The sequence below is a fragment of the Melanotaenia boesemani genome, chromosome 24, assembly GCF_017639745.1.
Source record: "Melanotaenia boesemani isolate fMelBoe1 chromosome 24, fMelBoe1.pri, whole genome shotgun sequence".
In the NCBI taxonomy this organism is placed as follows: domain Eukaryota; kingdom Metazoa; phylum Chordata; class Actinopteri; order Atheriniformes; family Melanotaeniidae; genus Melanotaenia; species Melanotaenia boesemani.
In genome coordinates, this window is record NC_055705.1 from 16,351,448 (window position 1) to 16,377,467 (window position 26,020).

At 41.7% G+C, this 26,020-nt stretch overlaps 1 protein-coding gene across 3 annotated transcripts in view; it reads right to left on the minus strand.

Moving 5' to 3' along the window:
- Window positions 1-4,305: 4,305 nt before the first annotated feature.
- The window catches only part of nrp2a (neuropilin 2a), a 57,251-nt gene continuing 35,536 nt past the window's right edge, over window positions 4,306-26,020 (minus strand). Inside the window, exons 9-18 of one of the 3 annotated variants that reach the window (XM_041978555.1) lie at window positions 25,767-25,942; window positions 25,440-25,619; window positions 25,192-25,336; window positions 18,295-18,375; window positions 18,076-18,159; window positions 13,740-14,005; window positions 13,082-13,178; window positions 11,535-11,567; window positions 6,767-6,829; window positions 4,306-6,504 (exon numbers count right to left, since the gene is read on the minus strand). In XM_041978555.1, coding sequence (XP_041834489.1) covers window positions 6,203-6,504; window positions 6,767-6,829; window positions 11,535-11,567; window positions 13,082-13,178; window positions 13,740-14,005; window positions 18,076-18,159; window positions 18,295-18,375; window positions 25,192-25,336; window positions 25,440-25,619; window positions 25,767-25,942 — 1,427 coding nt within the window. In that variant the 3' untranslated portion in view covers window positions 4,306-6,202. Of the gene's footprint in view, window positions 6,505-6,766; window positions 9,806-11,534; window positions 11,568-13,081; window positions 13,179-13,739; window positions 14,006-18,075; window positions 18,181-18,294; window positions 18,376-25,191; window positions 25,337-25,439; window positions 25,620-25,766; window positions 25,943-26,020 lie in introns of all 3 variants that reach the window. The other 2 variants (XM_041978554.1, XR_006009458.1) reach the window with 2 other exon arrangements.

Sequence of the window (26,020 nt, forward strand, 5' to 3'; positions counted from 1 at the left end):
GTCCAAAGCTGCTGATTGTATCACTGATATTTTAAACACATGACAGGAAGGAAATACAACTCATAGCATCAGTCTATCATATATAAGTAAATATTCTCAAGTATTTCCTTAAACAAGCTCTTGTCTTATAAAGAGGAAGGAGAGGAAGGTGGATAATATCACCAAGAGTTAAAAATCCAAACTACTTAATGAGGGTTAAAAATATGAATGTAATTATACTTCAGGTCTGTTCAGTCTGTATGAACAAACAATTCTTTCTTTAGGCGGAGATTCTCTAAATGATAATTACCTGGATTTTCTTAGCAGTGACTATAAACAAGCAACAGAGTTTGATCTGTGGGCTGAAATTTCACATTAACCTTGGTTAAAACTACTAAACCACCAAACAAAACACTGCATTCCCCAAGAGCCCTACTTTGGTTGTTTATAGAACATAATCCAAGACAAAGTTTTAGTAAATATTGGCCTGTTCTTGCCTCTCTCTCTCTCAACAGATGTCCTTTTTAGCTTTTGCCCACGAGGCTTCATTTAGTCTATTGTGCAACATATGGTAAACTCTAAAATCACCCCATACTGCTCTTAATGATTTTGAAGCTCTAAGATATTAACTTCCTCTCACAATGTGCACCAACCTTTTGTTGGTTCCCTCTTAGGGGTGTGTCCTGGAAGCAACTCACCAGTTTTATGACTTTCTGATAACGCCACAAACAGCTGAGACAAGGTCTTTGGTAAGTGCCAAAGATTTGACAAATCTCTTGTCCTTATTTTTGTGAGGAAATAAAAAGGAAATCAGCCATCCTTTAGGCAGAAAAACCTACTGATTTTTGGCTTATTTAAGTCATGCGAACATTGCAAATTAAGCACAGGTGAGTGATAATGTTTTTATCTATGTTTTCTTTTATTTGAGGAGCTAATTTAAAGTAATCAGGATAGTAATAAAACTATTATTTTATTTTAGAAATGCCACTAATCTTTTTAAACAAGAGATAAATGTATTGATTTTTTAAACATAAAGGGAAATAGAGTTTTTAAGGCAAAAACAAAGAACAGTTTATACAATTTTTATGAGCTTGGAAGTCAATAGTTGGCAGGAATTTCTTTCAACACAGTCTAAACCCTCAGAGACAAGCTTTCTTGTCCTTTCTTCAAGTCAGCATTTCTTAATCCTGGTCCTCAGGAGCCATTGTCCTGCATGTCTTAGATCAGAGGTTTTCAACTACATTTCCCCCTGGACCAAATTTCTTGGAAGGCTTTGGTCAGTGGATAGCACATTCCCCTCTTCTGTTACACTTTTATAGGATGTACAATTAACACAAAAGGGCCAATACATTTTTATTCAAACCACAGTCACTCAAAATCACAGTAACATTACCTGCTGGCTTTTAGTGCTAAAAAGAAAAGTAAACATAAGCAGTTTATGGTTTAAAAACCCATTTTTTTTCTTGTAGTCAAGCTTTCTAAGACAAATCAAGAACACACACGAGTCATTTTTGTGTCTAAGTGCAAAAAGAACTTTGATGGTAGTTTTCAGTAAGTGTTTTTTTTATTTTTTGACTGGTAGGCATCTCACCCTAGTGGATATTTGTTGTCAAAATTGGTGTGGATCATCTTAAAGGGCCTCTGCACATTATATTCTTTATTCATTGAGCAGATGCTGAGATTGCCCTCAGCATTTCTGATTAATTCTTATGAGGTGGTGCTCATGTCTCAGCATAATACAATACATGATGTATCTTCATATTTTCTATAAACAGCTCTTAATCTGAAGCAATTTATTCAGCAATACAATAATTAAGGAACCATATTTGAGTAAAATTTAGATCTATTGCAAAACTGTCACTCAAACTCAACCTCAGCCACTCCAGACAGATGGCTATGACCCTCTGAGGCCTCCTACCATGCCTGATAACAAGGTTCCTGGGCTATATGGGGCAACCATGTCTGTAAACACACCAGCCTCAAGTGGAGTGAACAGGTGGCTTGCCACATAGGGCCACTGGTCATGTTGTGTGACCATAATAAAAGTTCAGTTATGAGGAAATGCTTGAGTGTTTTAATAGCTTGACGGAGTATGACACACTCAGATGTGCTGATGGAGAAAATAACAGAGCTGAGATGCCTCTGGGAAATCAAATCTGCTGAGCAAAAACAGCTCAAGGCGTTACAGCAGCTTTAGTAATATCCAAGTAAGAAAGCACAACTGAAGCCATCCGTGGTGTGTGTGGTCAGCAGCCCCTAAAACTGTCGTGAATCATACTCTGTATCTTTTTATCAAGTTAATTTCCTCTCCCATGCGTCACAATGACAAGACTGCCAGCCTAGTTTTGAGCTCTGAATGGAGCCTCCCGTCATTTCCTCCTTGTATTTGTTTTCAGAAGCACTGTCTACTGGAGGAGGGAAGATGATAATGTCACAGAGGAAGGAAAGTGATGGTCTGCCTGGTGTTTATACAAGACTTTAGCATTTGTTGTTATTGGGTCTGCCATCATTGGCAGGCATGCTGCCACAGAGCCCCCTGTATATCCTCCACCTCCCCTCAATGACCCATATAGGTGCTTTGAATCCCTGGCAGGCCCGACAAGAATATCTGGGCCCCCTGCCCAGGAAGACCATTGAGATGTGGGTATGTGGTGGTGGTGGTGTGTGCATGATCTAAAACTGTAAGAGTGCTGTCAGTCTCTTTATGTGCATGTGCATATGCATCACGGCTGGTTTGTGTCAGAACTTTGGATGCACTTGAAAGAGATGGAGGATTTAGTCTCCTGGTGGTTCTCTTCTTCAGACTCACCGAAGGTGCAGGGGAGGAGATGTAGAGGATTTTTGAATTTATGATTTCTGAATCACTCCTGGGAAGGAGGAATTCTGTTCTATTAATATCCTACATGGCTAAATTGAAAGCTATATTGAAGGACAAAATTTGAAACCAATTTCCTTTGTCAACCAGGCATCGCTGTGCTTGGACACAGTGAGAGGCCTGTATGCAGGAATATAAAGTTACTCCCCTAACTGTCCTGACTAATGTTCTGTCCTCTATTCCAACCCGATTACATAATGCCCAGATTAATTAGTTGTGTGTTTCAGTCACTTCCTGTAGTGTGACCCTCAAATGGGCACTCTGTGCAATCTGGCCTATCGACTTACAGGGCGCCAGAGCTTTTTTTCTTTGAAGGCTTCAGAGGCAAAGAACTCTGTGATCTGACGGCTAAAGGAAAGGGCCCCATGCAGTGTGCCGTTACAGACTGATAAAAGCTCTGAAAAACATTTGGATAACACACACACTTGCAGGGAAAAAAATTAGGAATAATTTGGTTGTGAAAACAAGAGGCGGTATGGAACAATGACAATCTGGCCCCTTTGGTAATTTCCTGTCGGCGTTCATTTGTGTGATGTGGTTGTGACTGTTCTGCCGGGATCAATCAAACCTGTGAGCAGATGGCATCGCGCTCCTCCAGCAAACTGGGGATTGTCTGTGTTTTTTCAGAGATGGTAATTGGCCTGCTATGCCATGGACCGGAGCTTGCTAACAGCCGCTGCCATCACCACTGTGCAGCAGCAACAGCTTTTTCTATTGCTCATAATGTGCTACAGGCTTCATTTCATATACTTAACATGGCTGTTAAGTAATAAACTAAAGTTACTGTGAGGAGAAAAACATTTAAGGAACTCTCTCCTCTATTTTTAATATTCCAACAAGTCCCCCAACTTTTCCCTTGTATATATTTGGACCACAAGACCCAGAAGATTTAAAGAAATCACAATCTGGATCAAAAAGTTTGTGCTGTACTTGCTAGCAGGGTTTTCATTTAGGTGATGGAAGCTTATGTGGGTAAATGGAACCGTGTGTGGGAGACCAAGCAAGCTGTATAAAAGAGAAACAGAGTAATTGCATGTGTACTGTATGAGTGTGTGTGTGTGTGTGTGTGTGTGCTGAGATTCAGGGCACTTCAAAGCTTTGATGTTGGAGCTCCTAAATGAGGGCCACCAGAGGTCCAGACTAATGGGACATCATGGGGAGATTAGAGGCCAAGTGGAGCAGGCTAACAACACAGAATTATGCATGTGTGTGTTATACAGAAAGGCAGCCAGAACATGAGTTTATGTGTGTTGGATTACCCGTGTGTATTCTTTCTGTAATTAAAAGTGAAAGTCTGGCACCAAATCTCAGACGGAGCTGGTAGGTAATTGGACCGGAAGTCTCCAGTTGTGTCCACAAGTATTACAGGAATGTCAGGGATTCTAAAATCATGGTTTTAGTCAACTATTTTTGGGCATTTGCAAAAAACTCTTTGTCACTGCTTTCCTTAGTATGGTATAAATCCTTTATTAAATAATCATAACAATAATTATAATAATAACAATCATAAAAAGAGCATTTCTGTACAAAGACCCCTTTGAAACAACAACAACAGCAGTCTTAGCAGTGCGAAATGGGGGTGGGGTGGGGGGGTGGGTACTGTCTATTTGAGTTGTTTTGGTCTTCCCAGACAGAAAGGGGCGCTGTGACTGTCACAGTCTGTGTCAAATTTTTGTGTCTGATACTACCTCCAAAGGCAAGCTGGATCCCCGAGGCTCCAAGGCACTTTGAAGAGAGTCAGTGGGGTCCATAGATGTGGGCCTCAGAGGAAAGAAGACAGCGAGTGTGTTGAGGGTGAAAGGGATGAGATGCTTCGTGCGTTTGTGTTGTGAATCCACAGGATTTCATGTCTAACCTGGAGTGGTTTTCTGAGTGTGTGTGTCCAAAGTTTGTGTTTCCGAGAATGAGGCGATGTGTACTCATGTTCTGTATATACATCAGTATATACAAGTGAAGTGTTTAGATGTTCATGTGCGTGGGAGGGAACTCTGACATCTTTCCACTCGCTCTCTCTTACTCATGGCTTATGAGTCCATTCAGAGCACACCAGGTCCTTTCTGACTGGTTCAAAACATAAAAAAAAAATAAAAAATAAACAGCAACAACAACAAAAAAGCTTGCCTTGCTGTTGCGAAAGTTGACATTAAAAATGTAAAGAAAAAAAAAAAGATCTCAAAATAGGCCACAATTAGCCAATACATTGAGGTGGAGTAGTATGATGTGTGTGTTTGGAAAGGAAAGGGGAGAGGGTGGTGTAGGTCCTTTAAATCATGGCTTTTGAGGTCCACGTGTAAAACGTCTTGACGTTCCTTTTTCAACATTTTCAACAATTAGCTTTTTTTTTTAAGGCTTGCTGTGTGTCCAGGCACACAGTCAGTCGATTAAGAGAGAGAACATCCCCTGTGAGAGAGGCAGGGGATTTTAGTGCTTTGTCAGTCACAGTCTCTCTTCTTCTCTCTTAGCTTCCCCTCCTTCAGTGGTTCAGTCTCTTCTGTAACCAGCAATCCATAGGTTGCACCACCAAAAACTCCTTGACCTTTTATCATTTACCGCAATGTAAACATGACCTTCTTTTTGACAGGAACCAGCAACAACGGTCTCCGACAACTACATCTAACAATAACTTCTCTCCATCATTAAAAGAATGTGTTAAAATGCCCCCTCCCCACCTCCACACACACATATATGCTTTCTTCACCTCTTTTTTTTCCAACTTATCTTTCATCACAAACTGGCAGCAGGTCAGAAAGAAATATTAAACAGAAAGAGGGTGATTGAGCAGAGACTTGAGGGATGTCAGTGACTAAAAAAACCACAGACCAACAGGAACTAAGGGTATGACTGAGGGTTATAGGTAGCAGAGTCTATGACGGAGCAAAAGAGCCAAGGGGCCACACAAAGGAGCTAAGTTCTAGGCCACTGTGTTCACATGTGATCAAAAAAATACGCTTTCTAAGCACGTTCCTAACCTACCACCTTTCCAACACAATGTGTCCATCTCTGTGTAGTTTACAGTATCCAGTTTCAAAACTAGACAAATCTATGATGCATTTATAAACAGTTCTCTTTTTGAAGCAGGAAACTGTAATTGATATGTGTTGATATTTCCTTTTTGAGGCCTAACATCCCTGTCACGGAGGAGTCCACTGTGGTAACCCAAATTTCTTGTTCCTTGGTTCACATTACCGCAAGAATCTCCAATACTGGACAGTGCCACGGCTTGCAAACAAGTTACTGTGATTTGCACCACTGAAGAAGTTAACTGACACTAGAGGGAAGCAGTGGGAATGAAAAAATAGCGAGAGGTTTTCATGAAATGGTTGTTATCTTTTGCATGTTGCCTGTCTCTCATGCCTCGGTGCAGCAGCGCTGTTGGTTGAGTTTCACTTTGTGCTTGAGGCCGTCATAAAGTTCGAAGTTGTAGTTCTCCAAAGTGGTGGAGGAGCGCGATGAGAGGCCGCTGTAGGAGCAGGTGCAGTACAAGAGGAGGCCGGCGCACACCGCACCGAGCAGGACGCCCAAGGAGCTCATGACGATGATCGTGACCAGGATTGGGTCCAAGGTGTACAACCATGAGTTGTCCTTATCCGAGACGTGTGTCACCGGAGGCTCAGATGGAGATGGTGTGTTCCACTCATGGAATTGCAAACCTGGATGTAGACAAGAAAAGTTCATTTGATGGCATACAAATCATGGATGTCTACAACAGCATGGAAGTGAATTACGTAAAAAACAAGTCACAAAAAACAAACAAACAAAAAAAAGTGAAGCAGAGTACTTTAAGGAAACAAAATAATCTAGAAGAAATATGCAAGAAAGTAGATGCATATAAAAAAAGGTAAGAAAAAGATCAAAATCCTAAAATTCAGAAGCAAAAATATGCTAAAAATCTGCCACTTCTTTCCATCTTACCTCCGCCTTGTGGGTCTCTGCCACTGAAAAGTCGCCCATCTCCAAATTCATTGGGTCTTTTAACTGTTAAAGAGAAGCAAGGCACATGCTGAGTTTTAGCTGCAAGCCAATTTACACATAATTACACATAAACACAAAAAATGCACGAAAGGATATTAAGTTGTTAGATGGCTTTATTCTCCCACCATGCTAGTCAAGGCAGAGGCATGTGATGCCATTTGTGAGGGAGATTTCACGAAGACCACTAAGCTAAATTTACTGAAATGTGGTGGAAAAGTACTGCATCAAAGGAAGAACATGTCTAACGTTTGTTAAAATGTTTATAAAACTACAACTCCAACTAAAAATTACACTTAAATGCCATTTATATGGAAAAAAATGAACCATTTGTTCAATATTAATTGATAAATAATCATTTAATGTCCTATGTTAGTTTTATTTACAATTACTTGTTTTATGGTGTACAATTTCAAGACCCAAAAACACATACACACACTTTTAATAATAGAAAAATATCACTTTATTAATAGAGAAAGATCATTAAGGTACATTCCAGTCAACACACAGTCATCACGTAAAACACTGATGGTATAAGACTGCTCATTCTGTGTACATACAAATGCAAAAGAAACAAAACAACATCACTGTTGAAGTCATCTCTGTCAAGTTTAAGTGTTATATTTGATGACTTTAAGGACAATAAGTAATGGCAACACATGTCCTGATGCTTTCTGTGAACTAAAAACATTTGTGTGTGAGTGGATAAGAAGACAAGTGTGGGAATAATGGCTGCAGCACTTAAGGTGAGCCCAGCATCAAGTATACTTCATCTTTACACAAGTTTTCTTTTTACTTTGTGTCTCTATGTTGGAGTGTGTGTCGGCTGCTCTTGGCAAGCATTCAGGAGTGGGAGTAACTGCTTGGCAAGGCACATGTCTAGATCTGGTAGTCTTTGATAGCCAATGGCATTATTAATACGGTTTCCAGGGCAACGGAAGTTGGCAGCGGACTGGGTGATACAGCCACTGTAGATGGAAGGGAAAAGTGCTTACTGCAGCCTTAATAAATGTTATCTGTCCATTAACTAATTACAACTATTAGAAGCTTGGTGCGTAATGGTGTCAAGATGGATAAAGTAGGGTGTCCAATCTCTCGCCTCCCCGAGTTGATTTAAAAGCAAAAAGTGAGAGTGTGCCAAAAACACACAGTTTTTTTCTACTCTGGAGAGAAAAGTGCAGCTTTGTAATTGTGTCAACAAATTGAGGTGCATTCTGCTGAGCTGTGGGGTAGCAGGTGATGGATTTTTGCAGCTGTGACAACCAGAAATAAATGTTCCGTTAAGCCAAACAATGACAACCTCCATTTCATTCAAACCAGCTGAGCTTGTGTCAAATTTTACCACCTCTGTATGAACTAATGGGAGAGAAATTGCTACCGATTTGTCTTTCTCAGGCATATTTTTACAAAAATATTCCAATAAAATACGCCATAGACCCCAGATGTTTAAAATATGAGTAAAACGTGCTTCAGTTTTGTCTTAATTTACTGCCACTGATCTTGGTTTCATAACATCTTGGATCACTCTCAAGGGTGCAAATATACAGCCACACTTCACTTATGGTGTCCAGCTGGTCCAGTGGCATTGTGGGATTTGTAGGAGTATATAAATCAAGGAAGAAGTGGTGATGGCAGACAGCTGTGCCTATTTACAACCCTAAAAACAACAAGCACACATTCAGACTGAAAACACGACAAGGCTTGGCTCGGCATGGCTTTCATCAGGGCAGCTCAAAGACAAGGGGAACAACTGGAGTGGGTGGTATGAAGCATAAATGGGGGGTGGAACAACGTGCTTTATTACAGCAGAGAATCAAGATGAGACACTAAACACTGAAGACGGCTGCATCCATCACTGACTGATGCCTTTATCAGGAGAGGATGAGACGTTCAATCAAATGAGCTGGTTATCTCCATTTGTGATGCAGGGCTTTAAGTATGATGGATTTGCATTCCTTTGTTTTTAAATGTGCACATGCTCTATTGAAAAGGACAATGAAGACTTTTTTCTTCCAATCTGTTACCCTCAGTATTGGCACAACTCACATTGCAGCTATCCTGTGCTGTTATTAGAGACACCACAAACATTATTTTCTGAGGCTTGCCAGATCATTTTCACAGCTACAGCACACTAAATGCCTCCGAGCCTAACAGTTTTCTCCTCTCGTTCTCAGAGCTGCAGAGCTCCTTGTGTCTCTGGGGTCTTGTTTTAGCCTTGTGGTTTGGCAGCTCTGGCTGGCTCTTGCAGCAGAACCAGCTCGACCATCCTCTTTTCCCCCCCTTCCTCCTCCTCAGCCCACACATGTCTTTGTATATGTCCAAGCTGGGGTCATTCCAGGAGGTTATGAGGAGCCAGGCGGCACTCAATGATCCGAATCAAGCTGTTCAGAAAAAATAACTTACTTAGACTTCATTCCTCTCATCAGGAGCAGCGTAGTATGAAATGTCAAGAGCAAACTCCTTAATGGAACGGAGAAGAAAACGTCAACCGAAGCCACATTCGTTAGATACACAGAGAGAGAAACCACAGTGTTTCTTTGCACATTCTCACTTAGTGTCATCATCACCATCGCAGCTGTAAACTAAAAGGAGGGCTCCCCGAAGGGTAGTAGTCAATCCTGTGCCATCATGACTCACACTGCCCCCAACATCAGAATTTGGCATCCATGTCTGCCAAGTAGGTGCAATAGCAAAGTGCTTCCTTTTAGCAGAGGGTACGGTGTCGGTCCCGGCTGTCCAACCTCACCGTCAGGACTGGCTCCACCCCTGGGGTGGCCATACTGGTGGACCAGTTAGAATACTGGAAGCACTGCGAGGAGCTGTGATAGGCCACAGACAGCTGGCTCTTCTTCGTGGCCAGGTGTTGTCGACAGCAACAGAGAGCTCTGACCAAGATGGCTACTGCCAGGAGAAGGAGGGCGCCTCCGGCGGCCATAATGTAATACCAGTGGATGGGTAAGGGAGGCACAGGAACGCCTCCCCCTGGTGGAGAGATACAAAGTAATTGGCCAGTGGGAAAAGAGAGGAGTGGCACTTTTTTGTATTTAATTAGCTCATTTCTATCCCTGTTGTTCTTTATCAAATGGTCAGCAGGCGTGCACCTAATGAGCATGCATCAGCATGCCAGTTGCAAAAAGATGTGAAATAAATCTCCAAGGCCACCCAAAAAAAAAAAAAAAAAGATTTAAAGCATCCATTTCTGTAGCTCTGGTTGCAGTTTGAGAAAAAGTTTTCACACCAAGATCATCCAGAGATTTGGTTTGAAATCACTCCAATAGCTGATCCAATCAAATGCTTTGCAATTAAATCTTTTCAAAGCTCCAATGAAGTTGCTTGGTGTGAAAGTAAAGCCAAAACAATTAGTTATACAAGCACTCACACACATTGAATTAAGGAGCTTCCTGTTCCTGTTTCATTTTGGCAACAGGATGTCACAAACAGCCTTCTGATTCAGTCTCAGAGCCATGCAAGAATCAGACGGACACCACATGGGAATCCAATGTTCCAGAGCTCTCTCTGAGCCAATATTGGATTGCAATTTTTTTATCTAGCTGGCTGAAATCGGGAGAGTGCATAATTCATGTTGTTCTCTTGTCCTGATTTTTCACTTTTCCTTTTTCTCTCATACATCAGCCTTCTGGCCAGTCCTCTCCTCCTCAAGCCAAATGCTGTCTCCTTGGAGATTCTCTCCACAGATCCCTTACACTGCTATCCTTGATGTGAACTCATTTTCAAATTTTTTCTTCAAGAAGCACTTACACTAAAGTATGCTAAAAAAAAAAAAACCTACAGACAATTAAAAATAAATAAATAAACCATTAAAATCCAAACATGATGTGAGGAGCTGTATGTGGAACATCACATTGAATTAAGGATGCTGAAGCAGATCTCAATATATCCTGATTTTTGGACCATGTCACATAATTACACAGAGAAATGGTGCGTGTTCCTGCTACTTCACACTGCACACACTCATTAGACAGAGCCGAGTTAGCAAGAGGAGAGTGAGACACCCATGCTCAGTCACTTTATCTGATTGCTTTTCACTGGGGACACCGCTGTGTGTGGTGATATTAACCCGTGTGCTTGTGCATGTTTGTCAAATGTGTGTGTGTGGAGGCAAAGAAGTAGGAAAGCCAAAGAAATACACACACATCCCATCACAGTGAAACCGCCAAGCTCTTATCTTATTGGAAGGCATTATGAGATGCCAAAACACTAACATCAATCTTGTAGAGTCCCACTAGGATGCTCTAAATATTTTTCATGAGGCAAACAGTTATTTAAATCCCTTCTGGCTGTGTCAGGCAGCCTAGCAGTGAGAATATGGAGCTCTTTTCAAATAGCTCACTCCATGTGGTGTGCAGGAGATAGCTTGTATTGCACAATAGGGTTTGAGCCTAATCTTTAGATTCTTTTTAAACTAAAAGTGCACCAACTAATTAGTGAAATAACCCAACGTGGACCTTGGTTAGCTTCCTTTTTTTGCACATTATCTGTTGCATTGTTTGGTGATGTCTACATGCTACAGATGATAAAAATGAATGCAGTTTTATTAGTGTAATCAGCTCCTGTAGTCTCAGTGAGTGGTACAGGTTTGTCTTTTTGATTTCTAGTTGAGACATCCAAGCAAAATCCCCAGGCTAGTGCATACCAATGGGCAGGAGGCAAGACCAAACAGGAAGTGATATCATATCAAAGTCAAACTCACCTGGATTTTCAGGAGAAAATGCTGCGATGGGTTCTGCGAGGACAGGGAGACAGATTCAGGCAGAGACAGACAGGAACAGGGAGACAGATTAGGGAGAACTGTTAGATAACTTTAAATATGACTGAAAAGTCAGACAAATGTCACACAAATGTCACGAGACTATCAAACTCCTCCTGAGGGAATTTAATTCCTCAGATAACTCACGTGAATTATGGCATTTACGGGGCTCCTCTGCAAGAATGTGATTTCATACACTGTGTGAGGTTGCAGTTTGAGAACGGCTGAGACATCCAAGGAAAAGCTATGTGTGTGTGTCTGTGTGTGTTCGCAAAGTTCACACAAGTTGTTTATCGGTGGAGTCCAGTGAAACTGGAGGAGGCTAGGGGTTCTGGCTAGCTGTAAAGGCGCAAAGCAGAACCTTCACTTTGATTCCCTGGAATGCAAATAAAGAACTGGTGTGTGTCTCAGAGTGTGTTAGACAGTGTACAGAATGTGTGTGTGTGGCGAGAGGAGGGTTGAAAGAGAAAGAAAAAGGGAAACCAACTTGGGAACTGGAGCCTTTTGGCGGGAAAGCCAACGCACTGAGAAAAACTCAACTGTGCAGAGTGATAAGAAACATTCCAGCATGCTTTGGGAGTGGCGAAGGAGGAGAAGGATGGGAGGAAGGAGGAAACACAGCAGCATGGAGGAAGAAGAGGGCTGGGCTGTCATCTTTGCCTTCCAAGCTGCTGCGCTGCTTAGACTCTCTCAGGACTCTCGTGACACACACACAAAACAAAGAAATGACTGACAGAGCTCGCAAACACAAACACATAAGGACTAGCCGCACACACACTTCCCCTGAATTATACTGCTGTCCAGCTCCAAAGCTCACTGGACGTCAGTCAGAAGTGAAAACAGCAAGTTCTTGGCTCTGAACCTGCAGCTCGGTCTCTGATCTGTTTAAGACCCTCTCAAAAGCCTCTGCTCTGGCCAGATTAAGGCAGCTAGGCCGGTGCTCGGTTCATGCCAGGCACCGGGGAGCTTGCTTGGGAAATAGCCTGTCTAGTAATTCCCTTTGACGGCTCAGGAAAAACTCTGTTTACAAACACGACACTGGAGTAAGCACATGAGAGTTTGAAAGTGAAGAGAGGAAGAGAAGAAGAGAAATCTAATGAAACATAGATTAGCATCGGCGAAGCCCACAAGGCATTTATGTCCTAGTTTTCCTATTCTCTTTTTTTTTTTGGTGGAGGAGTAAATGCTGTCCCTACCTCTTCCTTCTCCTTTTATTTCTGCTTTTAGTGGGCTTTTCGAAGGAAACTGTCTCTGAAACTGGGATGGCAAGGATAGGAGTGTGAAGAGGGGGTTTATAATACCTCATATGCACCACTGTTTAAGGACCTTAAGGCTTCAAGTGGAGGAGGTGGAAGGAGTAGAGAGGGTAAGACATATTGATGGAGGAGATGGATGTGTTGACAGAGGATGATGGTGATGAGAGTGCATGTTTGAGTATTTTAAGATTCTAGGAAACTGGAGCAAGAAAAAAGAAAATGTATGCAACTTACGTGTACACTCTGTCAGGGGGGTGCTCAAGCTCATGTGAATGTTGTCTATCCAGATGTGTCCTCTGGTGCCGTGCACAAAGAAACCCTCCATCACAACCTAACACGGTCAAAACAGAAGAGGAAGAGGAGGAGGAATAGGAGGGAAAAGTTGCACAAGTAAGTGAGAGGAAGAGGAAGACGGAGACAGGATGAAGTCAAGTGGGAGCAGAAGGGGTGGGTGGGTTGGAGGTAAATTGAGAACAGGGACAAGTAGGAGGAGAAAAAGGATAAAAAGTTAATATGCTCCCTGTGATTTCAAAGTTGCACTCAGCATATGCAATCATCCTCTAGTTCTCTGCAAGAGTCTTTGGCTTACTTTTTTATGAGAATGATAACTGTTTGTGATGTCTCTGACAAATGCAGAGCAAACCCCCAAACAATCACACAGCCAGTAGAGACCAATATGGCGTGCTTTATCTCCTGTTGAGGCCAAATCTGGGCTAATTTAGCAAAGAAGTTAAAAAATAATGCCTTTCTAGGCTGTCTTTTTCCTCTGACAGACATATTAAAGACACACTTCTTTTCTGTGGAGGTGATAAATGTGAAATAAAAGGTCAGACCCAGATACCTTTTTTTTTTAAATATCAGCAAGAATGTAGTTATATTGTTTTATTAATACCTGAAAGTCTTTAGGAGAGCGTGGAAGGATGGTTCGACCCTCCTTCCACACGGTGCTTTGGTCCTCTTTCAGCGTCCACAAGACGGTCTCCTCATTGTGGAAGTCTCGCAGCAGGACCCTCAGGTGGCCCTGAGCCTCACCCCATAGCTGGTACGAGAAGAGGAGGCACAGGGGTCCAGTGTCGGCGGCCACTATGGGGCTCACGAGCCGAGCTCGCTGCTGCTCTGTCTTCAGGCTTGCGTCCACATACAGATAGCTGTTGAGCTCTGCAGGGGAATGAGATATAGTGAAATCAGGTAAGGTTAGTGTTTAAATGAACAAATTGGGATAAAAGGCAGAGAAAATACGTGTGACACATTCGAGGATTTAACAACAATATGAATCCAAGCTGTTTTTCATTATTTAAATCATTCAAAAGATGAGCAGAGCTTTGTTTCAACCTTGAGTTGAATAGTTTCTACACTCAAATGACTGCGAGATGGTGAAAAAAGTCAGATTTAATGGGTTGTCACTTTAGCCCTGAAGGCATTAAAAAAAATCTGACAGGCTGAGCAGATATTTTATGTCCATTTTAGGACATGAAAGGATGCTCTGTAACATCTTTTCCCCTTTATTCTGCACTCACACTCACTAATGTGCATGATTGTACAGTCACTGTGTTGTTGTGTAGGTTTTTTGTAGCCCTATTACTGGTGCTGTTATTTGTGTTATTATTAATTTTATTCTTAGTTTTTCTTCTAATAGGTGCTCCTGATGATTGCTTTGTTTTCATACAAAGCCGTTAATTGTTTTTTACAGGTGTAGCATATATCTTTGTTTTGATTTTGCAGTTGCCTTTTTTATCTGTCTCCTTTTTCTTCTCTTCTCTCTCTCTCACTCGCTCCCTCTTCCCTTGTTTTCTGGGATTAAGATGTAAATTATCAATATCCAAAATAAAGAATCTAGTAAAGTCTCTAGGGGAGCCCCTACTAAAATAAAATAATTGCTGTGTGTTTTCAGTCAGACAATTATCACTATTAATCATGACCATTCACACATAAAGGCAGACTCACACATATTCACATGCAGAATGTGTTTTCACACAGTGTGACATTTCCATCATGAGTCTTAAACAAAAAAGAAACCAATCAGCAGCTGTTAACAGGAATGGGATCCCTGTTGCACAATGGTAATGCCAAACAATAGGGATATGACAAATATAAACACAGAAGAATAGGTCCGGTAAGAGCGTCATTCATACACGGAGTTTTACCATAACCCTAGCCAAGACCCTCGGGCCCTATTTCTCTTCATTCCCTTCCAGGTAAATGACTTCAGCAACGGAAACGTCCCAACAAAATGCACGCCACTCTATTTGTTTACACCAGAGGATGTTTGGTTTGCAAATTGGATGCCGGCATGAATTCCATTGTGAGAGACGAGCGAGCTGACTGTATGCATGAGCTGAGGAGAAAAAGTAGCGGGGGGGTATGACTCAGTGAGGCGTCTGGTGGAGAATTTCTTAAGTGGCTCCTGTGGGAAAATGTCCAGTATCAACAATCTGCACATTAAATCACCTGCTTTATCTTGAACCACTGTATGCATGTGTGTTGTAGGAACTGCGTGCTTTCTGTTGTGCATATTAGACAAAACTTGTAACCAGCTGTCTTTCTGCTCAGCATCGTTTAATAAGGTTATATGTTCCAGTGCAACCAGGTTATTGGGCGACTGGACTGATAACCTTTTGCTGTGTGAGTGTTTGTATGCATGCAGCCTTTTCCAGCAGATCACACAAGCAGTATCTGGGGGGACAAATCCATCGATTTGACAGGCTCCCTCTGCCATACGCACGAGTGTGTGTGACACTTCAGACAGTATGACTGTGACAGTATGTCCCTTGGCCCCTCTCAGCCCTGGAATGAATGTGTGCCACCATGCACTCTTTCATACTCAATATGACTATATATTTCTGGGGGGTGCATCTATTGAGGATGTGTGGATTAAAACCTATTTTAACGCTCTTTTTAAAGCCTCTTCTGTCGTCTTTGCCATGTGTTTAAGCATAGCATCTTGCAGCGAAACCCCCTATTGTTATGCCTCTTGTTTGCCGCACAGCTCATAATCGAGGTTGGCTTGCTACACGCAGCACAGCAGAGCATTATTAATCTATTTCACAGTGTTCACCAGCAGTAGGAAGCAAACAGTGACTCAATCTGTAAAGGCTGGTTATCACGTTTTTACCAGCTGGGTATATCAAACCAAATAATATAACAATCCATGGTGGCTAATTTGGGCTTTATTACAGGTTTCATGACTGAGGTCAAGAGGTGAGAAGTTTGTAGCTGCAAGGAACTCTACAGAGGATTAAATAGTGACTTGAAATAATGATCCTATGCTGGCTGGGATTTCTGACCTTTGACAGCTGCAGGAAAAATCAAAGGCTTAGGTGGCGTGTCAAAATGGCTGGAAATGATACTTCGTACATAAAAGCTGCAACCTGACTAATCTGTGCAACTTTTTCTAATCTGCCTGTGATGAAAGACGTTGCTTTGAAGCCCGTTGTTACAGGCGGCTCTGACCTAAATAGGTCACGCTTCGGGAGCGTTTCCTCCTTTGCTACGAGATCTGATGTCCTGCTAAATACGACCCAGGTGACATCACAAATTTACCAAATTTACGTGAAACCTCTTTTTAATTCTCTCCAGCTGCAAAAATGCCAAATCTTTCACAGAGATTTGTTTAAAAAAATAAATAAATAAGGTTGGGATAACAGCCCTGCCTATGAAAAATTCTAAACAGAGCAATAAAACCCTTTCCAGAGCCCAGCAGGAAATCTTCTCTGTAGCTTTAAATAACATGCCAAAAGCTGCACTTTTGATCTGTGGGTATGTATAAAGTAAAAACGAATAATTATTTCTTCAAGGAATGTCTGAGTAGATGGAAGCCTACACTGCATCATGTGGGATGTGCCTGAGGTAATGGAGGGGCAGGAGAGGACAGCTGGGAATAACCCTCGCCTTTGGAATCTCCTGCTCTGAACTTAATTGGAGCTACTGGGTCTTAACCCCTTCCTGCTGAGACTTTTTGACACACAGTGGCGACTGAGCATCACATGCAAAGCTTTATACATTTGCTTGACACCACTGCCGTGTCTCTTTCTCTCCGATTCCTTCATTTAATTTTTGTCTTCATTCACTTGCTAACAGACAAGTATTGTGGCTAAATTAGAATGGTTTAAATGAGAGTAAAGAATTATTCTAATCGAACTGAAAAAGGACACAGTGAAGACACAGGGAGAATGACTCCATTTAATGGCAGAAAACAATGTTGATAAACTTGGCGCATTCATGCAATTTTCTCCACCCAAATAAAAATCTGCCAGCAGCTGCATACATAAAAGTTCTCAGCTGATGCAGAACCCCATCAGACACCAATTTGAGTTTTTAGGTGCCATGTTTTCTATTTCTATATGTATTGAGCAATAATCTTATCCTCCCTAAAGCAAGCCTGAGTCATTCAGTTAAACAGTCAGTCAATCCAGGGGACTAAATAACAAGAGGGACACACAGAAGACATGAAATGCTAACAAATAGTGTGAGGGGTCTCTTTAGAGACTACGTATTCTGTTGGCTAACCTGATAAATATTCATTGGAAGATCATTTGCATCTTACAAATTAAGCAAACAGAGTTCGTAAATGAGCAGTACGGAAATCAGAATAACTTAAGAAGCAAAAAGCATGTCTGCATCAATCATTCAAACCAGTAACAAGGTGCATTATAAAGTCGCTTGAATTTTCTTGCCTAAATATTGTAGGTCATATGCTTAAAATCCTGAGCTGTTTCATTGGATTTATCAGTTATCTTCCATGTATTTCCAAAAGTATTTACACACTGACACATTTTTGCTTATTACAGTACCTTTATTTCTTTTTATGTAAAATTTCTAAGGAATCTTTTTGTGCTCTTTTAAACATAACCATGTCACAAAACACAAAATTGTGTCAGAATTGATTTCATAACTTGCTCAATTGTTAAGGGATTTCTTATGTGGTCTACTGAAAGAAGCAATTTACGGCAAGTAATGTTTTATATAGAATGTCAGCTGTGTGCAGCCAACATGAATCTTCCAGGAATTTGTAATGAGATAGTCTGGGTTCATTTAAACCAGGCTGCTCAGAAGAGGTGCAAATCATAGGAAGCTAATATTTCTCACTACAGTTTCAGTGACATATAAGCTAAATGTAAATGCTAAATGTCTTCAACTAGTGTTTCAAAAACTAATTTTTCTCAGGTGAGTGACCCTATGGTTTGGTGGAGGTCTGCGCTCTCTTAGTGCTTCTAGTTACTGAGACTCACCGTGGCGGCGGAGGGACCAGACCAATGGGGCGTTGGGGTCATGCGTCCACCCACACAGGTTTTTCTCAAAGTCGCACACACCATCTGATGGAGAAGAGGCAGCTACTGTAAAGTAGTAAAAAGGTCGAGTAGAGAGTTGTTAAAAATCTTAGCCGTATCAGATGAAGAAGCATCAAAAGCGTTCTTGTAAAACGATTACTCCGTGGCTTCTTGTCTCACCCGTCGTCGTGATGGGGACTGTGGTGGTTTCAGTGTCAGAAGGCAGAGTTGGTGTGACAGTGTCTGCTGGGGTGCTGATTTCTGCAGGAACAAAAAAAAAATCATATATGGTCAAATCTGGTTATATGTAACAGTTTCCACATTCTGAATAGAGATTATTTTAGTGAAATTTCCCCCTTGGTGGACACTGATACGTTCACAGAAGGCAGAAAGTACCAGAGAGGAACGAAGTATGATGGCTTTAATTATAACACTCTGTTCTGTTTATTCCATCAAAAAAAAAAAAAAAAAAAATTGGCAGTTTTTTGGTTATTTTAAACTGGAAACGGCTGTTTAGAAACTAATTATGAGCAAATTTGAGCAAATGCCAGAATCTAAAAAAACTATGTCTTGTCTTCTGTCAGAGGCAGGCGGAGGAAGGCCCAGACCATCCCAGAACACCCCAGAGGGCCTCCGTCATGTTGTGTCTGGGAGCTTTGGCGTCAGCATGTGTCTAAGACACATACTAGTGAAAATGTGCAGACACACACACAAAAACACGTGCAGGCACTCTTGCCACGCTAATACACACATACGACGTCTGAAGCTAAGGCTGATGGATGGATGTGTCTTACAAACTCCCCTCGACCTTGGACAGGATGATCACACTCTGAGACCACTCACTGGCTGTCAGGGAGGCTCCAACGCACACATACTCAAACACAAACACACACACTTCATCCACCACTCTGCTGTTTTGTGCACCTTTGAGTTACCGTGCATGCTAGCATCTCCTCACTCTATAACTCCCATGCAGTTGGTAAGAATTTCTCTCCCTCTGCTGTTAGCATTGATTGAAGTACAACTTCAGACAGAGTACAAAAAAGCATAAATATGGCCACTTTTCGCTCATTAAAACCCATCACATGCATAAACAGACACATGTTGAGCAGGCTGCAGTTGGAATGTGACGTGGGAGTGTTATTAGGAGCAGATGGGTCAACCCTGGTGTGTTATGGGAGTTTATACAGAAGTTTGGGTCATGTCTCAACCAAATATTGGAACTCATCAAGCAAACAAAGTGCGAGCCATATTTTTCCTTCAGTATCTGTTTAGTCATTGCTACATATTTACTGGCAGACTTGTGTTTCTCACTTTCATTTAACTGGAAACATACAGCCCTCATTTGACATTAATGTCAAAGTGCGTTCTTAAGCATATCATGCTTTGTATCTTTTGGATTGGTTCAGAGAAAGCAGACAAACAACTCTGAGGTTTCGCTGCCTGATGATCTCATGTGAAACAGCTTAAAAAGAAACACAACCAGCGCACAAACATCTAAGAGGAAATAAAAGTCACACTGATTTACCACGGCAAATGCCTGTTAGTGCCACTACTTCGGCCTCCTCCTGTGAATTTTCCTCTTTCCTCATGACTAAAATTACCATTTACAGCTATGAAAAGCAATAAGGGCAGCAAAACACAATATCATACAAAATTAAACTGCTCACTAGAACTTCCTGTGGAAATGACTGCAACGGTGCCCCAGCTGGAGAAATGGCAGAGATGAAAGGCTCGTCCACAGCTGGCGATGGCTTCTGACATTAACCCAGCGTTAATGTCATGTCCTTTATGCCTGCCATTAACGACCTAATTAGACTCTTATCGCAGTTGGCATACTGGGAAGGTAAGGAAAAGAAAGCAGCCTCTTCTTCAAACCCATCTTCCTTACTTACAAAAAAAATATTTCCATCTCTTGCTCAGCTTGTGTTCTGCATTCTGTCTCTTGTGTTCAAACTTCCTGTTTTATTCGGGTTTAACCTTTGCTCAATTTTGGGATCTGGTGTTAAAATAAACCAGTAGTCTGCAGATTACCTGGGCACGCCAACACAAGTGGTCCCACCTGTACGTAAAACTAAACATGTTAACACAAAACACACAGTCTAGTCCATTAAAATTCTCCCTGGCTCCTGAGTACTCTATGCTTTCAAAGGTCAGGCCCTGTCACAGTGTAAATGTGCTGACCTTTCAGGGTGTGACAGGAGTGTCGAAGGGGACGGGCAGTGGGAATGCAACTGACTTGTGCATTTGTGTGGACAGCGAGAGAATATGTGATAACATATGTGACCTGCCTACCTTGCCCAAAGCCCTGTCCTTGATGTGTGTGAGTACTGAGTTGAGGAAGTGTGCACATGCGGGCCTTGTAATGCAGGAAAAGTCCCTCTGCAGCAAAGCGTTGTCTTACATAATGTGTCTGCCGCTGCAGGTGATGATACAAGTCATCATCATGCGCGGGATGAGACACCAACACTCAGATCTGGACTCATGGGAGCTCTGACTTGGATAATGCAGATGCATACTCCCGTACATGTGGGCATACATGCCAACAGATACACTCTTTTGAAGGTTTTTTTTTCTAACAACACACTCCAAAAAACTCACACTCACACGGGTGATGACGCTCCCTGCATAAAAGACATTGCTCACTCCAAGAGATTCTGACTCAGCGATATGTCAAAGAAGAGAAAAAAAAATCTTCAATTATGTAGAAAGCCTTTCTGTAAATCTCTCCCTGGCAGTCACAGGCACACTGATGAATGGATGCAACACACACACACACACACACACACACACACACACACACACACACACACACACACACACACACACACACACACACACACACAATGCAGAAGAACATGATAGGAATGGCAAGCTTGATTTTCTGCTGGGTGGGGTTAAGGGCTCAGACCAAGATTCACCCATCCACATATGCAGTTTGGACTTCCTGGCAAGTCATCTTAATGAGGAGATGGTACTGCGAGCCTCGTACAAGATACCCAGGCTTAACTAACTCTGGTGTCATGATGCTGGTTATCAACTCAGTAAGTTAGCCCATCTTTTCTGAGTCTGGATATATGTGCTTTAATACAAAAAATTAATTAATAAATAAAAATTAAAAGGTGGTTTTGGAGTTGGATGACTAATCATGTATTTGAAGTTGAGGAAACAAACAAGGTATAATCCTCCACAAATATGAGGAAATCTATAACAGACTGACTGCAATGCACCTGCATCAGTCAAAGCTAAAAAACAGGAAAAAAGTGCTCCAAATTATTATGCATGCAGGATTTCAACAAGATTCAACAGTTAGCTTGTGTTGATTCTCCTCTCTGTTGAGATAACAATCTCTCAGTTGAGATTAATCAAAGAGAAAATACTGAAGGTGGTTGTTCCATATTGTTAAGCAAGTCCAAGTTTCCAAGCAGTTTGGGGAAAAGACAGAAGATAAAATAGTACAATGCCTTGTGAATGGAATAAAAATGCTGGACATTTTTTCAAATCTCAAGTGGGACCATTGTGCTGCTAAAAAACTTTTTGTATGATTCAGAAAGCAAATGGGTTCGTTCACATAGAGGTTCATCGAGAAAAGTCTCTCAGGCAAATGCATCATATTCACAGTGCAGCTCTGATGAGCAGCAACCAGGCATTTCAAGTTGCTGGTAGAATCCCAAGAACCTCTCCATGCAGGATACTCCAGAGGGTGCAGTTGTACATGAAGTGGTATCTCAGCTGCCCTTAACCAATGCTCAGAAAGAGAAACATTCGCGGTGGGCTCAGAAATATATGAAGACTCATTTTCAACCGGTTTTATTTACTGTTGAATGACGTGTTACTCCGGATGGTCCAGATGGATGAAGTTCTGGATGGTTGATGGATGTCCATTGTGTCCCAACAAGGCTGAAATGTCAGCAAGGTGGGGATGGAGTGATGCTGTGGGCTTGAATCATGGGAAGTGAGATGGTAGGACCCTTCAGCTGCCTTTTATCAAAACAACTGTTAGTCATTTCTTGCATTTTCTCTCATTCTATTCTAGCTTTTTCTGTCTTTATTTAAATTTTTTTATTTCTGTTTCAGGTTGGTTTAAATGTACTTTTTAATGCTTCTTTTGCATCCTGCTGTTAAGCTTTAATGTTTTATGTAAAGCCCTTTGAATGATCTTGTACATTAAATGTGCTATACAAATAAACTTGCTTTGCCTTTAGGGGGCCTGAGGGTGTGAAAATGACCTCTGAAAAATCATTTCCAGGCCACAGTATAAAAGGAAAAACTGTAACTTGTGCAAGTAAAATAACTCTCAGCATCCCAAGCTGCAAAAAACACCATTGAATGCTATGGCTGTTATGGGTATAAAGGGAGGAAAAACTCATTGTGTGGACACCATCATCCCCTGATTTCAACCCTATTGAGAACCTGTTGAGCATCGTTAAAAGGAAGATCTATGAGGGTGGGGGACAGTATATCTGACTTTGGGAAGCAATTCTGGTCTCTTCAAAGCAAAAACTATGCATGAAAATCCAAATTCAGTGGATATGAGAGTTGTGGAGGTGATATCAAAGAAGGGGTTCTATGTAAACATAGAACTGGATCTTGAAAATGTTTTTTTATTTTTTTTAGACAAGTTATCTCTTGTGTAAAGCAAAAACTACAACAGATGTATATTTTCAGTTCTTTAAAACCCAACTGAATCTTTTTAATCTGTCATACAGCATAATTTGGAACACTGATTTAATCATTGGTAGTTTTATTCAGTAAGATCCGGATTAGTAGATATCCTAATAAAAGTTATATTGTCCGACGTGGCTCAGTGGGTAGAGTGGTCGTCTTGTAGCCTGAGGGTTGCCGGTTTGATACTTGGCCTGTCGAGCTCATGTTGAAGTGTCCCTGAGCAAGACACCAAACCCCAAATTGCTCCTGATGGGTCGTGGTTGAGTGCTGTGCATGGCAGCTCTTCCGCCATCAGTGTGTGAATGTGTGTGTGAATGGGTGAATGTGATGTATGATGTAAAGTGCTTTGGGTATCATTCCAGGTACTGTAAAGCACTATATAAAATACAGACCTTTTACCATTTTTATATGATAGTGGTAAAATGCTCTTATTATCTTTGTATGGGGTTATTAAAAAAATGACTGTAATCTAAAACACCATTATGGTTTTAGTTTTCTGTCCTTTAAATTTGTTTTTGTTTACATTGCTCTGTTTTGATCAGCATTGTCATATTTTGCACCTCAGGGCTTACATCCACTAAAAAAACATAGAAAAAGACCAAATTACTGTGATAATTGCTTAAAATCTCTCAAAATTTAATAATCAGCTCAGCTACATTAAATGGGGTTTTGAATGCAGCAGAAATACAGTGTGAACCTGAGACACTGAGGTTTAAATGATAGGTGTGTATGTGTGTGGCTCCAAAGACTAAAATGATTCAACCTGGAAAGAGGCTGAGATGATACACCATATTCTTTACAGATCTCTAAAATTTCCATGCCTAAGCTCATAAATATTTCACTTTGGGAGTAGGAAGTCTAAAAAAAAACCATTGTGGCAGAAGCTGTGTCTGTGTGTGAGGCAGCTGTGCAGAAACAGGGGGGGAAACAGAAGGAGTCAGGACCAACAGCAGTCAGCATGGAAAAGAGGTGCGAGCGATGACTAACAGGGGAGGAGGGGAGGGAAGGAAAGGAGAGGAGGCATGGTAACGAAAAAAGAAGAAAAACATTTACAGACCCACGCACTGGGCCTTGGGCTGGGAGAGGAAAGAACTGCAACCATGTGTAGGGGAAAGGGAGATAGACCTTATTCTGCTTCACTGTGGTAGCTGCTGCTGGTATGTCCATTTCATCAGCCTAAATCATATGAATAAGAACAGTGAAGACGTCACCGAAGACAGAGCAGACAGCCTGAATAGTTTGAGTGGAAAGGGAAATGAATGATTTACAGGATGTCAGCAGTGGACCATTATCCCTGCTGAGATTTGATGCTGCGTGAAGAATGTGTGACAACAGCACTGTATGCTGCATTTTTCTCTAGGTCACTTCTCTATTAAAGCTGTTAGATCTCAGCTTCCTAATTTATCATTTTGTTTCCATCTTTGTGCTCAGCATTTTTTATTTAAAGAGCTCGTATGCTGTGGTTTGCACAGGTCACCCGTCCATCAAATTAATGTCAAACACATTGTTTCCTGTGTTTTGTAAAGAGTTCAGGGAGGAAATCTTTTAAAAATTCCCAAAGAGGTGTGGTAAACTCCAATTTTAACAATGATCAGTGTGTATTTCTTTGATGGTTTATGCATCTTTTGATTTTTCTGCAAGCTTCCATTAAAGTGTTTCTACTCACTGCCTGAACAGCTGATAAAGATGACAATAACATAGTATTTATATTTCATTCAGCTAGAGATCAGTGAGCTTCATCAACTCTAAAGCAAAGACACAAACACACATAAATCACTGTAATGAAAAACACAGTCTGCCTTGCATCTCCAGTGGTAGTTCTGCTATAACACACATGTACTTTTCTGTAGGTTGTTTAGTAAATCTGTGCTTGTATAAGTGCTAAACATGTTGAGCTATACGCACCAGTCATCCTGTTCAGGCTCAGAGGGAGTGGCAAACAGTGACAGTCCATGTGTGTGCGAGTGTGTTTGTATATGATCCAGCACAAAAGCACATCTGGGTAACAGACCATGTTGGAAAGTGAACAAACCAGTGCTTTCACTCTCTGGGGAGGCATTCCTGCAAACCGAACCCTGTCCACTCCCTACCCATCATAATGCATATAGAAACTGTGTGAGGCTTATCTTAAATCTACCTACAACAATATTAGAATAGAGTAAAAATCCCCCTTTCTCAGAGAACACTGTGTGTCTCTTTTCACCTCTGGCAGACTCTAATGACTCTCATGCATATCTAATGTGAACCTCGCTTTTCTTTGTGAGGCGCCTCCTAAAGGTCCGTTCAGTTCTGCTCAGATTGCTTGAGCTCATTACATTGCGGGACAAATTATTCAGCTTGCAATGCTGCAGGTGGTTAATGATCACTAAAATAATTCCCTGTCACACAAGCAACTGCTGAATTTCCTACCTGGAAGGTCACATCCCAGTATCTCCACTCTCATCCCGATCCCTGCTGGGGACCACCTCTCTGGAAAGATCCTGACGTACTGGGCCACTGTCTCTTCAAAATGACGAAGCTCTGGGGTGTCACAGTGTGTGTTCCCCTCAAAGATCTTTACAAAAGATTGGAGTATTAGTTATGAATAAGACGGCGATACCCCCCCCCCCCCCCCCCCCCCACACACACACACACAACCTACTCTCTTCTTCACTCACCTTGGGGAGGCTAGTTTTGCTGTCCATTATGAAGTTCCACTCCTTTCCATTCAAGCTGTGCGCCACTTTGAACTTCCTAACAAATGCTCTATTGTCCGTGGTCGCTCCACTTCCTGCATCTCCCCCTCGAGCTCCCTGGGTAATGATTCCTCGAACCATCTTGGGCACGCCTAAGTCCACCTGGAGCAATTAGGTTTAAAAAATTGGATGGTGTTTACTGTGTTTTTAGTGCACAGTGCTTCTTCCTTAAGCTTGCTTGTTTCTGGCAGCTGGAATGTGGAAGCAACAATTTAAAGTTGGATAAATCCAACTAAAAGCTTGTTGTACCTGTAACCACTCCTCTCCAGCCAGGGGATGTGCAGGTGCAGGAAACCAGCCAGAGCGACTTGCCACAAGACGGGCAGTCCCGGGATTCCACACCATGTCCCTGCTGGACGAAGCCGAGATCTGGGCATCGGGGAGCAGGCCAGACAGCATGCCTTGCAGATTTGAACATGGAGCATCTGGAATAGAAAGCAGAAAAAAGGACGGACATTACTCCACTTAGTTTTACCAAGAACTTAAACTGCTGTTACGAACAT